We start from the raw sequence: 18,243 nt of genomic DNA on the forward strand, positions 1-18,243 counted from the left end.
TATTGTTTAATGAAATTACTATTATCAAAACACAATAAAGAAAAAAGACGGCAATTTGGCACATCTGGGTATTATGCAATTACATTTTTATTTTTATTTTTTTCTGTAAATTGAAGAGAAAACATAACAAGTATCCATAGACATAAATATAAAACCCTAACCCCACACACAAGATCAAAAAAGTATATATATATACTCTCTTCTCGTTCACTCAGAAAATATACAGTTATTTTTACGTTATTGTACTTAGTATTAAAAAAATATATTTAAATTTTATAATTTATTCCACAAATATCATTGTATTTGTATTATATAAGAGACTAATAGAAATATTTATATTATTTCTCTTATTTGTACTACGTTTTGATATATTAAAAATCAACATAAAAAAAATAACTGTATACTTTCTAATTAGAAGGACGTAGTATTTGATAAAATATTTTTGAAAAGTAAAAATGAATAGTAACAAAATTGAAAATTGTTTTACGTAAACAAAGCCATATTATCATAAAAATAAAAATAAAAACAAAATGGTCATGGTAAACTTGTGTGTGTATTTGTGTGAGTACAAAGGCAGATAATTTGTATGTAATACTACCACTTTTCGGTTGTGCATTCAATGAAGGTGCTGTCCAAATCCAATTACGTAGCCGAAGAGCAAAATGAAGTTAATATATATATATATATATATATATTGGACAATAAAAGAAAAAGGGTAAGACTTTATAATGATTACACCAAGTTGGGGTTGGATCGGAAACAACGTAACTGCCCACTGCCATAACTCATAAGAAGAGTGTTGTTTGGTTTAGTATTATCATGTGACTTTCTCACTCTACCCCTCTCTCTTTCTCTCTCTCTCCTCCCAAAAAGATTAGCCTGTCTGGCTTTTGCACCAATCGAACCACCACCAGCTTTACCCATTTTTCATTAATTCATTCCCCCACAGATAGATCACTACAATAACCCTTCTTCTCTTACTTCTGCATTTCCATTTCCATTTCCATTTTCATTTTCTTGGAGAGGGTTTCTTAATTTATAATTTCTTGCCCTTTGCTGCTCCAATGGCGGCAAACGTTTCCAGATTCATCAAGTGTGTCACTGTCGGGGATGGAGCTGTTGGGAAGACAAGTATGTTGATTTGCTACACCAGTAATAAATTCCCAACTGTGAGTATATATAGATATGTATATATATATATATGTGTGTGTATGTATGGATAATTGGATGGTTGGATTGTTGGTTTGGTTGAATTTTGATGATTCTTGTGGTTGAAGGAAAGATTCTTTTCAAATTAGGGTTTCTCAGAAGCTAATTGTAGGTTGGGAATTTCTTGGAATTGGGTATTAAATTAAATTCTTTTGTTCGAAATTCTTGTAAGGCTTTGGGATTGCAGCAGATGCAGTGTTTTCTTGCTCCCTTTTCCGATGGGATAATTGGGAGCTCCATGGATTCCAGAGATCAGATAGATCCACACTGTGAACATAGTGTAGACCCTACACAATGAACGGTGTGGATCCATCTGGCGCTGCAGTCCCGGACCTTCCAAGAATTCCCTCCATTAAAAGGATATCTTCCCTTTAATCTTGTTCTGAATTTCATCACTTTTGTGTGACTATGTCCCAAATCTAATTCAGACATTTTGTTGTACAACCTTGTTTGATCGAATTAGGATTACATACCAACAGTGTTCGATAACTTCAGTGCAAATGTGGTTGTCGAAGGAACCACAGTCAATTTAGGCCTTTGGGACACTGCAGGTAAGTTTATCTTAACCCCTTTTAAAAAAAAAAAAACACACTCAAGAAATTAAAACAGCATATATTTTACTAATTTTCGACCCGTTGGATCGACCAAATCGATCATGCCACATCAGGTCAAGAAGATTACAACCGACTACGCCCCTTGAGCTATCGCGGCGCCGATGTCTTTGTCTTGGCATTTTCGCTCGTCAGTCGAGCTAGCTACGAGAACATACTCAAAAAGGTAACTAAAAGATCGATCGAAATAACCATTCTCGATTCATTTTGTAAGTACATTGTGTTGTAAGTAATGTTAAAAGCTTAAATTTTTACTTAAAATGGTCATTTAACATAGTATCAGAGTCGGAACGTTCATATTCGAAATCCCACCTCCACTCATTTGTCATATGTATCCTTTAAACTTAAATTTTTAAGTGAGATCGTCATTTAGAAAAATAATACGAAACTAATTAATTTTTATCCGATTCGACAGTGGATCCCCGAGCTCCAGCATTTCGCTCCCGGAATCCCTGTGGTGCTAGTCGGGACCAAACTAGGTGCGCCATGTGTCGCAAATTTTTACAAACGATATTTTTTCCGTAAATTATTACATTTCCGACATAGTATGTTTTTATGATGAACAGATCTTCGCGAAGATAAGCACTACTTGGCTGATCATCCCGGCGTAATTCCAGTAACCGCAGCCCAGGTAATTCTTCGATGTTTACTATAAATTATCAATCATATTTCCCTTCTAACATATGCGCGCAATAAACATCGCTGACAGCGTATGTGTTTTCTTAGGGGGAGGAGCTCCGGAAGCAAATCGGGGCAGCTTATTACATCGAATGCAGCGCTAAGACTCAACTAGTAAGCTCTCTTACATATTTAAAAAATTGCACTGAGGAAGAATGTGTCTGAAAAAATTCTCGCGCAGAATGTAAAAGCAGTGTTCGATGCCGCCATTAAGGTAGTGATCAAGCCGCCGCAGAAGCAGAGGGAGAAGAAGAAACCGCGCAGCCGAGGATGTTTTGTGTTAGTACAAACATACATACATACATAAATGCATACTCTGTTTTTCTTTTTTTTTTCTTTTGTCTTTTTGTTAAATTTACAATCTTTGGCGCAAAATTTGTTACTTCGTCTGTCGCTTAAGTTCGTCGCGACTTGCAGGAATCTCTTCTGCGGAAGAACAGTGCGAGTTCCGGAATGAAATGGTTGGACAGTTGCAGATTAAGGATGTTCCTAATTTATGTAGCTCTGTTTTAACATCCAATTCGCGTAAATTCGACTAAATTTGAAGTTTCGTTTTCTTTGAACAGAATGTAGATTGCTAATATATATACATATATGTGTATATGAGGGGTTCTGTGTGAAGTCGGGTTGTTTGTTCTTTGCGAGACTATAGTTGTTCTATAGCGCCTATTGTTTCGAGTTTGTCGATCCTAGTATTTTCTTAGCCGTAGTTTTACTGAAATTGTAGCTCCTGGTTTTATTTCCTACATAGCATTGTTAAAAAATTTGTTGTTACAATGGTGATGAAACGACTTTTGTTGCATGTTAATCGAGCAAATAGTGTCTTTAGATCCAAGTTTATATCAACACAAAATGAGCAGCAAGGGGCGCACATTAGGTGTTGATCCAATCAAATCATCAAGTAGCCCGAATCAGTATTGATTTAATCGGGTCATCATATCACATAAAAGTAATTTAACATATTTTTATTTTTCTTTTGCATAACATAATATATGATATATTATAAGATATCATATGTGAGATATAATATATATAGGATATATTGTATCATAAATATGCTATGATAAAATATATGCATGGTACTTATATTAAAAATATCTTTATATTTGTATTTTATTTCTTCTGCTAAACTATATTATTGTATATTTGTTTATTTATGTTTGCATACCATTAAATTTAATATTTTAAAATTTTAATTTATTGAGTTTTTTTCAATTATTATATTTTATAATACTAAAATGTAAACTAAATTAGAAGGGGCCGCGCGCACGCAGGCCCCCACTGCCAGAAATAACGATGTAGGTTCGACCGCTGGAGCCGACCTTGGGCCAACACCTAGCCCAAGTGCAATGGTAGGTGCGAGCCCAGGCTATGGGCCTAGTTGATCACCCATTAACCCCATCCAGGTAAGTATGGACCATAATTTCATTTCGTCCCAATTTATATCAAAACCTTCATACAAAATTTCCCTTATTTTCCCATGTGGGATACTCACTTGCATTACTTTTTATCTTTATTTTTGGGAGTTACATTTAATATTTTGACTTAAAATATTTTAATTAGAAGTTTATTTTTCTTAAATATATTGTATTTATATTTTATTTTTTTATTCAATTTTTTTTAAAAAAAATATTGATAAAGCTTGAAAACTGTAACAAGAAAACCTTATTTATATGTTTGGTTTATTAATTTTTAAAAAATGTATTTATCTTTTTATATAATTTTATTAATAGAATCGTATTTATTATTGTCCCATGAATTTATTTATTTATTTATTTAATTTATACAAATCTAGCTAAAACAAATAGATTGAAATAAATAAATAAATATAGATTGATGCCAATAATTAGTGCTATACGTGGCCTCTATCTCATGTCTAAAATATTTAACATATTATTGGAGTGTTACTGTGTTAGCCGTGTCATCATATCCAGTGTGTTAAAATAAGGTTAAGTGCAGACTTCTTGGTTACATTTTATTTTATTTTATTGTTAGATTTTGAATATGGTATTTGAATAGTAAAAAATTTGATTTTTTTTTTTGAAATCGTAAAAATTTTGAATTTTGAATAATTGTATGATGTAATATAAATAGATATTTGTGTGATAGTTTGAATATAAAATTAATATTTAAGTATGATATAGAAAATATAAAAAAAATTTAATTTAATATTTTTTTTTAAGAAAAAAAAATTGATGAATTATAGAAATTTAGTAAAATTTGATATAAAAGAAAACACCCAAAGATACTAAAATTAATAGCCAAAATATTAATATTTAGAAAGAAAATAAATTTTTAATAGGATCAGTATTTAATTATGTAGAAAATATTGGTTTTTATATAATAAAAACTATTATTAGTGTAAAATATATTCAAAATAAAAGATATTGACTAAATATTATGCATAAATCAATCAAGCATAAATCAAATTAAGATAATTTTGGAAAGATATTATTTATTTGTTATGATTTGAAACTAATTTGAAATAAAATATTGATTTGAATTTTCTTATAATTTAAAATTAATTTGAAATGAAATATTGAATTAAATGTTAGTTTTAAATAATATTTTATAAGATATTTTGAAAGAAAAAAATAATACTCCATTTTTATATAAAAAAATCATTTAGAATAGTAATTAAAATCGAATACTAATTTTTGTCAGCATCATAGGTGCTGTGTTTGCAATTAATTGTCAACGTGATTAAACTACCTACTCCTAATCGATCTTGCAATTCAGACAATGACTGCGACATATAATATATATTTTGAAAATATTTTATGAGTACTCTATTATTAAAACATAATTAAAAATGTAATATGTTCTACATATAATGTGCTGTCCTGATTCTTGATCTATTGTTTATGCAAATTATCCATTGCATAGCTTCATCTTCTGCAATTCACGAATGTTCCTAGATATGGCTGCTTATGCTTCTTTGGCTCCTTTAGGCACGTCGCTGCATCATCTTCTAAATTCTTCTCAAATTCAACTTCAACCTTCGATCGAAAACCTCCTACAATCCGCGTACGATGAAATTGTCTCCTTACAAAAAGTTGTCGAGGATTTTGATCCATTGAAAGTAAGCGCCAACGGCAGCGAGAGAGCGAAGGCATTGGATAGATGTATAAAAGAGACGGTCGACAAGTTTGAAGATGCACTTGAACCCCAATTATCGACTCAATATCTTAAGCAAATCAAAGAGTTGGATCAAAATCGCACGCAAGAATTCATACTTGACCTCGGGGAGGTGGAGCAAGAGATTGTGTCTTTTATCGAAATTTTGATGAAGTTAAAGGAGGAGTATTTTGAAAACATGAATTTGAATGTTAATGAAATGTCTTATCCAAGAAAATCCGGTGAAAGCGTGGAGGATTCCGAAGAGGCCATTGATTACTTACGAAAAAAGTATCGTGAAGAAAACAACTCAGGGAAGGAGGTCGAGGAAGTGGAAGATGTTGAGTATGACGAAGAATTTTGGCGATCAACGAGTAACTACCAAATGGTTGGATTAGTCGATAAATTTGTTGAACTAAGGTCTTTGGTTGTAAGAAGCTCGTATGCGATTATAAGCGTAGTTGGCATGGCTGGTATTGGTAAGACTACTCTGGTTAAACAACTTTTTAACGATCCATTGATTTTGAATCATTTCAAGTATCGCGCTTTTGTCTCGATAGGACAAAAGTATGAGTCGAAGCAAGTGATAATAGATGTATTGTCTCAAATAGAGAATCATGACATTGAAATGTTGCGAAGTTTATCGGAGAAAAAATTGTACGAGTATATGCAAAGAACTCTAGAAGACAAGAGGTATTTACTCGTACTAGACGATGTGTGGGACACTCAATTATGTGTCGAATTAAGCCTATACGGAGGGGAAAAATGTCGAGTCCTCTTAACATCAAGGGTGGAAAGTGTTTACGGTTCAATCACAACAAACTTTTATACGCGTTTCCTTAATGAAGAAGAGAGTTGGTTCTTACTTCGCGAGAAAGTTTTTGGTAAAGATTCTTCGTGCCCTTCGAAGCTCGTGGAAGTTGGTAAGAAGATAGCCAAGAATTGCGAAGGGCTCCCTTTAGCTATTATTGGCGTCGCCAAACTCTTACCCGAAGGCGAGAAGACGGTAGAGTATTGGAACAAGGTATCCGAAGACGAGAATCCTCTTTCGATTGGTATGGATGAGCAAAAACCTATGTTCGATACATTGTATTCGAGTTATCATCCGTTGTCCCAATGCTTAAAATCTCTCTTTTTGTACATGGGAGTTTTTCCGCGAAAGCATGAGATCGTCGCCTCGAAGTTAATCTTGCTATGGGAGGCGGAGGGCTTTGTCCAAACACGATTAATCGACAATGGTTGGGAACAAATCTTCTTCACGACGTGTTTGGAAGAGCTCGTGTCGCAAAATGTTGTTTTGATTGTCGAGACGACCTTGGAAGGTAAGATCAAAACTTGCAAGCTCCATTCTGTGTTTTGGCATCTTTGCATCGGCGAAGCGAGGAAGGAAAATCTTTTCCGGATTGTTCGAGGATATTCAAGCGATTCATTCGCCGAATGGATAAAAGGCCAACGACGATTGTGCGTTCAAAACAACACCTTGTTCGGGATTAGAGATTCGTACGAGTCGATATCATCTCTTTCGAACGCGCGCTCGCTTCTTTGCACCGGCGCGCGCCATGATTATCCGGTGCCTATGTGTTTCGACATGATGTTGCTCCGAGTGCTCGATGCTCTTACAATCCGTTTCTACGTGTTCCCCTACGACGTCGTGAAACTAGTCCTATTAAGGTATCTTGCATTCACTTACACCGGAATTCTCCATTCATCGATATCCAAGCTTTGGAATCTTCGATTCTTGATCATCCGGCGACATCTATGCATCATATCGCCTAAACATCCGTTACATTTGCCGATAGAGATTTGGAACATGAAAGAACTTAGGCATCTTCACATCACCGGAGCTATTCTACCCGAGCCTTACGTAGGCGCCATCCTACCGAAACTAACAACAATTTTGGACATCAATGCTCGGAGTCTTACACCAAAAGTTGTCGATGCCATTCCAAATGTCGAAAATTTAGGAATTGAGATCGACTCATCGACAGATGATCCATTTGCTTTCTTCAACCATGTTTCTCGACTCGATAAATTGACAACCCTCGAATGCTCCATTCTCAATCCGAAGCCCAAGTCGCAAACTATCGCTCCCCCTTCTCCGGCAGGGATATTTCCTCTGATGCTTAGAAAGCTAACCTTAAGTGGATTTGGATATCCATGGAAGTACATGAAGGAGATTGGCAAGTTAAAGTTTTTGGAAGTTCTCAAGCTACGAAACTACGCCTTCCAAGGCGTCGAGTGGGAAGCGAATCGTTGGGATAATCCGAATCTAAAGTTTCTAAGTCTCGAAGATCTCGACTTGGTGCATTGGAGACTCGGTCCCTTGTCGTTTTGTCGGCTCGTGAATGTTATGATCAGCCATTGCTACAAACTAGAGGAGATCCCGAAGGAGCTCGGATTTAGTTCTTCGCGAGTCGAAGCGATCAAGCTAGTCGAGGTTAAACCTTCTGTTGTAATGTCCGCTAAGGAAGTTCTCCGGCGACGAAACAGAGGAAATGTCGAAAGAATGCAGCTTGAAGTCGATTGTTCGTGGGAAGAAGATCTGCCTACCTAAGACAAGATTATATGTATATAATAGTAATAAGGGTAAATGTGCGCACTTTCGCATATCGGCTGCGAGTTCTCATATAATCGAAAATAATAATAATAATAATAAGGATAAACAGTGATATGTAATGTATGTGTATGATTTTTTTAATCGATATGTATCTAGAGGCAGTTAGGTACCATTTTTTGAACGAGCTAATATCCTATAAATTATACTAGCGTGAAAAAGATTATATTAGAAGTCTCATGTAACATGCTCAACTAAAAAGAGTATGGACAAATTTTGAAGGAACTATTTATTTAAATTTTTGATTTATTTGTTCAAATATTTGTATTATACTATTGTTATCTTTTAAAAATTATTATATTTAACGCTATTTTTATATGAAATGATTATTTCATATTAAAAAAAAAAAACAACACCACATATAAACCAATGTGGACAAATTTTGAAGCAACTGTTTATTTGAATTTTTTTATTTATTTGTTCAAATATTTGTATTTTACAATTGTTATTGTTTAAAAATTGTTGTATTCAATGCTATTTTTATATTAAATAATTATTTTATTTGAAAAAAAAAAAGAAGAAGAACCAACACAAATAAACCTAGGTTGTGTTTAATTTGTTTGTTGGGTTTTGAAAATCTTTTTTTATTCATATCATTTTTTTTAAAAATAAATATCAAATTAAATTAATTTTTTATATTATATTAAAAATTAATTTTATATTTAAAATATGATATCAGTATTTATTTATACAACATTGAAGATGTATTTGTTTTCAATTTTAATACAAGTATTTTTACAATTCAATTATTTTTTTAATAAAATATTTTTATAATTTTCAAGTCAACCCAAAATAGGCTAAAATTGTAACGTGGAGAGAGAATAAACAATAATAAATATATTAATAATATTTTCAGTTATCAATGGACGATTTTTTTTTTTTGGTTTGGATCGATTCGGTCCAAAATTATATTTATAAATTTAGGTTTCGATTCAATTATAATTTTTTTTTTTTATTTCGGCCAATAAACAAAAATTTAAATAAAAAATAAATATAAATTATATATCACCCTTCTTATTTTTTCAATTTTTTTTTTTTTATCTAAAAAAGTAAAAAATTTTATTTTTATCTATTTTATAAATATTCTATTTATTCAGTTTTAAACTAAATCAAACCGAACTAATTTGGTTCGATTTATTCGGTTCATTTTTATTTCTATTTTTATAAATATAAAACCAATTAAAATATAAAGTTGGATTTAATTCCAATATATCCCAGTTCAAATTTTCTATACATTTACGTATGTTTTCATTTAACATTATTTTCAATATATTATTGTAAAAAAGATATTACTACATTTTCTTACAAAAAATATATAAATATATCTAATAGGAAGTAACAAAAATAAATAAATTTTAATTATACTTTTTACCTTATCAATAAGCGACAACAAAAACACAACCCTAAAGTAACATAACTATATATCATCTGCAACATTCATCACTCTCCAAGCTTGCTTACAGAGAAAATCATGGCTGCCGGGGGAGCTCATCTTCCCACTCACAATCCACATAAAGTTGCAGTCCTTCGACATTTTTCTTCTTCCGTTGCAGAATCACATTTTTAGCAGAAGCTACAACCGAAGGCTTGACTTCCACAAGCTCCATCACTTCCATCTCCGAAGGATCAATCCCAAGCTCCTCTGGAATTTTCTGCAGTTTGTAGCAATGCCTGATCACCAATTTCCTCACTCGCCGGAACGAGGATCGATTACATCGCCATCGAACCAAATCAAGATCTTCAAGGCACAAGAATCTCAGATTCGGAAACTCCGAATTATTAGACTTCCATTCGACGCCATGGAAGGCATAGTTCTTCAGCTTCAGCACTTCCAGACACTCCAATTCACCAATCTCCCTCATGTACTTCCATGGATATCCAAATCCACTCAAGCTCAGCTTCCGAAGCTTTGGCGGAAATATCCCAGCCGGAGCAGGGGGCGCGACGGCCTGCGACTTCGGCTTCGGATTTATAACACTGCATTTAAGGGACGTTAAATTTTCGAGTCGAGAAATGTTGTCGAAGAAGGAAAAAGGATCATCTGCCGATGAGTCGATCTCGATTCCTAGCTTGTCGACATTTGGAATGGCGTCGACAACTTTAGCTCGAAAACTCTGTGCACTAATGTCCAAAATTGTCGCTAGCTTTGGTAGGATCGCGCCGGCGTAAGGCTCCGGTAGGACACCTCCGGTGACTTCAAGATGACGGAGTTCTTTCATTTGCCAAATCTCCACCGGCAAAAGTAACGGCGCTTTAGGCGATATAATACATAAATGTCGCCGGATGATTAAGAATCGAAGATTCCAAAGCTGGGATATCGACGAATGTAGCAATCCGGTGTAAGTGAAAGCAAGGTACCTGTTGTAACGAATTAGGATTAATGATCGAATAACAAACAAAAACGTAAAAAATACACAAATTTAAGTGGTTCACCACGAGAGAACAAGTTTACTGAGGTTAGTAGATACCGATTTCTGATACAAATTAACCTAGATTGCATATCTCTAAGTCTATTCAAATAAATTAATAAAATACTTCAGACAGACTCAGCCCCGTAAAATCTACAAAATGATAAACTAGATTCAAGGCATATCAACAGTACCGTAACAACATTAGTTTCACGACGTCGTAGGGGAACACGTAGAATCGGATAGTAAGAGCATCGAGCACTCGGAGCAACATCATCTCGAAACACATACGCACCGGATAGTTATGGTGCACGCCGGTGCAAAGAAGCGAGCGCGCGCTCGAAACAGAGGATATCAAATTGTAGGAATCTTTAATCCCGAACAAGGTGTTGTTTTGAACGCACAATCTTCGCTGCCCTTTTATCCATTCGGCGAATAAATCGCTCGAATATCCTCGAACAATTCGAAAAAAATCCTCCTTCCTCGCCTCGCCGACGCAGAGATGCCAAAAAACCGAATGCAGCTTGCAAGTTTTGATCTTACCTTCTAAAGAAACTTCAATGATCAAAACAACATTGCTGATCCTCAGCTCATTCAAGTACATCATACAAATCTCTTCCCAATCGCCTTCGTCGACCATTCTCGTCTTGATGAAGCCTTCGCCTAACCATAGCTTGAACAGCTTCGACGCGACCATCTCAAATCTTCGCGGAAAAACTCCCATGTACAAAAAGAACGCTTTTAGGCTTTGTATCAACGGTTCGTAACTCGAGTACAAAGTGTTCATCATCGGATCTTGATCATCGTTTCCAATCGAAAGAGGATTATCATCTTCGGACACAATGTTCCAATACTCTAAGGTTAAGGTTTCCTCGCCTTTCGATCTTAAAAGTTTCGCAATCGCAACAATTGCTAAAGGGAGCCCCTCGCAATTCTTCGCTATCTTTTTTCCAACTTCGACGAGCTCGGAAGGGCATAAAGAATCCTTTCCAAAAACTTTCTCGCGAAGTAGGAACCAACTCTCGTCTTCGCTAAGGAAGCGCATTTGGACATCGTTTGAGTAGGCGAAAACGCTTTCGATCCTCGACGTTACGAGGGTTCGACCTTTTCCTTGTACTAGTTTTAAAGAAGAGCTTAAATGAAGGCTCCATACATCATCCAATACAAGTAGGTATCTCTTTGTTTTCGAGATTCTTTCCCAATACTTCAACAACTCCCTTTCCTTTATACATTGCAACATTTCAATGTCATGATCCTCCATTTGAGACAATATATCTATTACAACTTGTTTCAACTCGTACTTTTGTCCTATCGAGACAAAAGCGCGGTACTTGAAGTGACTCGAGATCAAGGGATCGTTAAAAAGTTGTCTAGCCAGAGTAGTCTTACCAATACCAGCCATCCCCGAGATTATTGTAATCTCGTGGGAGCCCTTTACGAGCGAAGTTTTGAGTTCAACAAATTGATCGACTAATCCGACCATTTGATAGTTACTTGTTGGTCGCCAGCATTCTTCCTCGTACTCGACTTCTTCCACTTTATCTACGGAGTAGTTTTGAAGGCTCTTCATTTGTAAGTAATCAAGTTGCGCGCCTTCGGAATATTTGATCGTGCTTTCGCCTACATTTTTGCTTCTAGAAGAAGACATTTCTTTCTCGCCCGACTTCATGTTCTCGACATACTCCATCGTGATCGCCATCACAAATCGCGTAAAAGATGAAATGTCTTCTTTCACCTCCTTGAGGTCTACCACGAAAACTCGCGGATGATTTGGATTATTCGAGTTTGCGATTTGCGATAGATATTGAGTCGATAAATGTGGTTCGAGAATGTCTTCGAACCTCCTCACCGCCTCTTTGATTAGTCGATCCAAGAACTTCGCCTTCTTGCAACTATTTTCGCTTACATCCAATGTTTCGAAATCTTCGACAGCCTTTTGTAAGGACACAACTTTGTTGTAGGAAAATTGTAGGAGTTTTTTATCCGATCGAAGAAGATGAACTTGAGATGAATTCAGAAGATGATGCAGCAAAGTATCCACAGGAGCCAGAAAGGCATATGCAGCCATGCTCGATTCAATTTAGGAACTTCCTAAGTTGCAAAAATGGTTAATGATCGTAATATTGTACAAAAACATCACATTAAAGGTAAGAAAAAGTAATTCAAAGCTTTCACAAAAGAGAAGTAAAGGAAGATGAAAGAGGAGGATTCCTTAATTTATTATTATTATTTTTTTAAATATCATATCAAAGATCATTTTTAATATTTATTTCTTCCGTCCATAAATTTAGGGATATTTTCTTTGTAATTTAAAAAAAAAAATGTCCTTAAATTTGAGGAACCGAATGAGTATTTATTTAGAACGTTAAGTTCAATAAATATTTTATCGGAAAAAAAATATACAAATACTGTAAATTTAAATTCTCTGTACTTCTAACATATAACAACAACATCAACAAAAATCGAAGAAAAAAAAAATCTTTGAATGTCTAAAAGAAGAGATAGAACTTACAATTTTAATGGCAGTTTGTAGGAGACACGTTAGCTACGAATTCACGAAAGAACAGACGAAGAAGAAGAGCATTGGTGAAGAATATTAATATTCATATGATATTATTGCTCAATTAAAAATTTAAAATACATGTCTCTTTTTTATCTAAATATTTTTATAATATATCCTAAATAATAATATATATTATCTACACTTCCACTTTACCATATTTAATTAATTTGATGAAAAAGCCTAATTCGCATGATTGACGGGTTGGTGTGTCATTCATTGGGTTTATTTTTTATTTTTTATTTTATTTTTTTATGACATGAAAACCGCGACCGCTATCTAAAAGTGCGTACTGATTAAATTTTCGATCGAACCTAATATTCTACAAATTAGGTTTGATAAGACAAGTTACACAAGGTGAACTATTTGTGGCAGCTGAACTTTGAGACGTGAAGATTGTGTTTATTTATTCTTGTGTTTGTGCAAGTGTTTTGGTTGTTTGTTTGTTTGACTGCAAGAACTGTTTAGCATAATTTTAATATAAAAATAAGTAGTAAATTAATGTGTAAATATATTTAGTAAAAGATTTCGTAATTACATAATCAAAATATTTGAACAAATAAATAAAAAATTCAATTGAGTATTAGCCCTGTTTGCACCTTAAATGATATCCATTCCAATTAATTTGTACCTTGATTTCAAAATTCTTGATGCTGACAAATTAATACTTACAAGGTTGAAAGAAAAGCACTTCACACCTAAGATATTGATGGTGTTGTTGTCCATGGCTTTTAATTTTTGGGTTTAGATTTTTAATAGTAAAATATTTAATTTTAAATAGTTGTTTAACGTGATATAAATAGAGATTAATGTGATATTTTGAATGTAAAACAAATTTGTAGTATAATATATATAAAAAAAAGTTAATTTTTTAATTTGATATTTTTGGGAGAAAAAAAAAATTTAAATTGTAAAAATTTGTGGTAAAATTCACAAAAGAAAGCAACCTGAATCTGATTGAATTTGATTTCATTTCTTTTTATTATGAAACTTAATTTTTATATATATAATATCATATTTAAACTATTATTGAAATAAAAAAATCAAACTCAAAAGTAAATAAATTCATATTCACTATATCTTATTTCATACATGTTGCTTGGGTGTGTTTGGTTAGAATTTCAAATCCAAATCATCATTATTTAGCTTGTACTTGTTGATTTTTGTTCATCCGATCCTTATTCAGACCAAAGCTTATACATATATATATATATATATTTATGACGTGAGAATCCCCGGTCGCTATCTAAAAATATGTACTTGATAAACTCTCAGCGGAACCTAATACCTGCAAACTAGGCACAACAAGCTCTGGATCACATTTGTATTACTGTGTTGTGTGCAACAAGCTCCTGATCCGGTTTGATGGTTTAACCCGTGTAGACAGCCCGTGCCTTGCCTTCCTCAATTTAGCAGATTTTGTTACCGGTGGGTGCTGTCGGCCGTCGCTAGTTGCATGTTACTCTGTTTGATTTTTCTTTTTCTATAAGAATTTATCTTTAAACTCTGAATCACAAAATTGCATGTGTTTGTTAGATCTCGTTTGTGTTTCAATTTTTATGATCTTACTCGTGTATATATATATATATATTTTGTTTATAGTAAAATATTCAAAAATATTCACCAACATCGCTATAAAAGCAAACAATAATTAATCTTGATTAATTAGCCCTCTATATATGTATGAAAGTTTTATCTAAAATATTACATATACAATTGATTAGTCAAAAGAGACTGACATTGAAATTTAAATTCAACTCCTAAATCAAAAGTACCTAAACATATTTGTTTATAGTGATTAATGAAGTTTTTACATGTTAAATATATCAATGTTCAGTGACTTTATAATATAATTTATCAGATTTTTTATATTGTTTATTGTATTATAATTTTTCCATCGATAGATATGTCAAAATATAATTCAATGTACTTTGATATGATTAAACAATTTGTTTATGTCATTCTACTAAACCCATAATATAATTCATTGTACCTCGTTCTTAACTTCTAATGATTTTTAAAATTCAGGATGCATGCCAACTAAGGTTCCGTTTATATAAAAATTTAGAGTTTTAAAAAATTTTGAAAATAATAAAAATTGAGTATCTGATTGAATATTTTATAAAATAAATTAAATATTAATTTGATACGATAGATTTTTTTAAAAAAAAAAATACAGTTAACGAATAATATCAAAGGAAATATCTATATAAATAAATGTGTTTTTTAGGGTTTTTTTTTAATGAACAATAATCAATATTTTTTGAAAAAATAATATAATGTGAATCACTATAATTTTATGATAAATGCATGTATATACCTTGACTTAGAATTTTGGATCTAATTTTGTTCTTGTGATTTTAAATTTGATAGTAGTTTGATACAAAGTTTTATGAATATATATATATATATATATATACATATACTTTTTATTGAAAAATATGTTGATAAATATTAAAGAAAGTTTCAGGGAAAAAAAAAAGCAAAAAGAATAAAATCTTTTAAATAGTTTAATTTGTATGTTTTTTTTTTTTTATTTAAGTTTGATTTTTAATTTTAATTTTAATTTAAATAGTACTCATTCCGTCCCACGTACCGTGTCTGCTACACTGTAGACACGGTATTTTAGGAGGGGTGTAATTAATAGATAATTAAGAATGTATTAGTAAAAATAATTATTCTATAATATCAATAATTATAAATTAATATTAAGATAACTAATTAGTTTAATTAAAATTAAAAAATAAATAAATTAAAAAGTTTAAAATAAGATTAAAGTGTGTAAATTTTCAAAAAAAAAAAATGACATGTGAGACAGACAGAAACAGCAACATGGATATGGTATGTGGGGTGAACGGAGTATTATAATATAATGTTTAATTTAAAAAAAAAAAAACTTATATTTTATTGAAAAATTGTGTGAATTGACAGTATAATTATTTTGATATATGGCCAAAACCAAATATACAAAAGTTATCAAAATTTGAATTATTTTACAATCAAGACATTATTTTTAGATTATGATGAGTCATAATTGATTAACTTATATAGTTAATAAAATTTTACAACAAAATTTTCCAATAATTCGTGATGTATTTATTTGTATTTTGGGTATTTTGAATTATTAGCTATTTTAAATTTTTTATAAAAATAACTATTAAATAAAATATTTAAAATAATGCATTCTTTATCTTAATTTTTTAAATCTTTTGTTATTATTTGTAATATAAGATGCCTCGAAACTTTGGCAATAATTTTTATTTACACAATTTTGAAACATTCAAATAAAAGTAAGAGTGAAATAAAATTTGGGGAACTTTTAAATTTTTGCATTTTTTTATGTGAAATAGTTGTGACGTTTTGTATAAATTAAACTAGAATTCTTGTAATTTTTTTTTAGTGAAATTAAATATCTACATAGTAACATTTTTAATATTTTATAAAATCAAAAACTGCTTTTGAATTGAAATTGATATTATAATTTTGATTTAATTTTAAATGATTTTTTTTTTTAAAAAAAATAATATATTCTTATTGATAATAAATAATAGTAACTTAAATTTCAAATAGAAACTAAACACATCATTTTTTTTATTTTTTTATTTTGCAATTTTGATGTTTTTATATAAATAAAATAATTGTTGGGTTGATTGTTTTTCTTGTATTTTGATTTTTTATTAAATAAAATAGTTATAAAATATAATTTTTTTTGTTTCTAGAAAAACAATAACAGTGAAAATGTATATTCAAGACTAATAAATTACACCTCCGTCCATGTAATACGGGTCTATTACATAAAGTATAATTAAGTAACTAATTAAGAAGTGTATTAGTAAAAATAATTATTATTTAATAAAAATAATTATAAATTAAGATTAATATAAGTAAATAAACCGCACGTTGCTTTCTACCACATCGTTTCAAATGTTTAATTAAAATTAAAAAAATTATAAAATTTAAAATTTAAAATACGATTAAAATGTATAATTATATTTTCAAAAATAAAAAGAACAAGTTATGTGGGACGGACGAAAATAGAAAATAGGGCAAATACAAAATAGAAATGAGATTTTAATATGAACATCCATTTTGATACGCAATATATGTGGCAATGAAATGTGTGCCATAAAGTGATGATATTATTAATTTTAATTATTATTATTGACCATGTGAGAGGTTGGGGCCCACTTTAGCAAAAAGTACATGGATCCAAATCAACACCCCATGTTATAGATGGCGGTTTGTTATTAGGGCTAATCAATATTATCCTTATTAATTCATCTTAATTAGTTTTAATTAATAAATAAAAGTTAGGTAAATATATATATATATATATATACACATATTTTTAACTAAATAGTATGTATCCGTCTGTTGAAAAATAAAATTAAATTTGAAGAAATGATTAAAATGTAATTTTATATACAATAGTAATTACAGTAACATAAATTTATTATATCAATCTTAATTAATATGATTTACATAGAATAACAATATTTTGGAAAGAAATTAAAAAAATATATCCACAAATTTTTATACCATTTGTTTTACATTTATCCGTATGTTATTTTAAAATTTTTTCATAGACTCTTCAATCGGTTGATTTTTTGCCATGCATTTTAGGAGACGCTCATCCAAGCCCTGCTATAGCATACAACAATATTTTAGGAGACGCACATCCAAGCCCTGCTATCGTATACAACAATAATGCATCGACTTCGTCACCAAACACAAGTAAGCTTGTATACGCATTTTGCCAGCTCGTTGATCGGAATCTACTCAACAACATATTTTATTATTTTTAATAGCATATTATTCTATATTTGACATCGTATAAGTATGATACGAAAAGCATCTTAGACTTAAAATAGCATACGATTAGTGTTGCGCTGAATGCATGATTAATTAAGTAATGTTCACGTTTTTGTAGATTTATTTGACTGGAGAGATCTTGAATTTAGTACACCCAATGAGGCGTACAAGTTCTATTGTGAATACGCATATAAAAAAGGGTTCGCCGTCAGATTAAGATGCGACGGCACGACA

The 18,243-nt window shown here is 31.5% G+C and overlaps 3 protein-coding genes and 1 non-coding gene across 6 annotated transcripts; 2 read left to right on the top strand and 2 right to left on the bottom strand.

Annotated features, from left to right (window-relative positions):
* Positions 1-790: 790 nt before the first annotated feature.
* On the top strand, positions 791-3,244 carry LOC127253107 (rac-like GTP-binding protein 3). The gene is made up of 8 exons (XM_051277548.1): positions 791-1,169; positions 1,673-1,760; positions 1,877-1,986; positions 2,236-2,299; positions 2,387-2,451; positions 2,547-2,612; positions 2,680-2,777; positions 2,916-3,244. Exons 1-8 carry the CDS (start codon positions 1,065-1,067, stop codon positions 2,953-2,955), a joined length of 636 nt encoding a protein of 211 aa, XP_051133505.1. The 5' UTR covers positions 791-1,064; the 3' UTR covers positions 2,956-3,244.
* A 507-nt stretch (positions 3,245-3,751) lies between these two features.
* LOC127253125 (U1 spliceosomal RNA) lies at positions 3,752-3,912 on the bottom strand. Its single transcript, XR_007839218.1, has one exon. It is a non-coding gene; the product is annotated as a U1 spliceosomal RNA (small nuclear RNA).
* A 1,506-nt stretch (positions 3,913-5,418) lies between these two features.
* On the top strand, positions 5,419-8,169 carry LOC127252964 (putative late blight resistance protein homolog R1B-17). Its single transcript, XM_051277349.1, has one exon. It carries the CDS (start codon positions 5,419-5,421, stop codon positions 8,167-8,169), a length of 2,751 nt encoding a protein of 916 aa, XP_051133306.1.
* Positions 8,170-9,566: 1,397 nt separating this feature from the next.
* On the bottom strand, positions 9,567-13,231 carry LOC127252803 (putative late blight resistance protein homolog R1B-13). Of its 3 annotated transcripts, none has more exons than XM_051277123.1 (3): positions 13,150-13,231; positions 10,832-12,728; positions 9,567-10,587 (listed from the first exon to the last, which is right to left on the bottom strand). In XM_051277123.1, the coding sequence occupies exons 2-3, from the start codon at positions 12,703-12,705 to the stop codon at positions 9,699-9,701; spliced, it is 2,763 nt and encodes a 920-aa protein (XP_051133080.1). In that variant the 5' UTR covers positions 12,706-12,728; positions 13,150-13,231; the 3' UTR covers positions 9,567-9,698. The 3 variants fall into 3 exon arrangements, with proteins under 3 accessions (XP_051133080.1, XP_051133081.1, XP_051133079.1); XM_051277124.1 differs by having other exon boundaries at positions 10,832-12,724; positions 13,150-13,220; XM_051277122.1 differs by lacking the exon at positions 13,150-13,231 and having other exon boundaries at positions 10,832-12,849.
* Between the last annotated feature and the right edge of the window lie 5,012 nt (positions 13,232-18,243).

This window comes from Andrographis paniculata, unplaced genomic scaffold, assembly GCF_009805555.1.
Source record: "Andrographis paniculata isolate CXL003 unplaced genomic scaffold, ASM980555v1 Contig49END, whole genome shotgun sequence".
NCBI lineage: Eukaryota > Viridiplantae > Streptophyta > Magnoliopsida > Lamiales > Acanthaceae > Andrographis > Andrographis paniculata.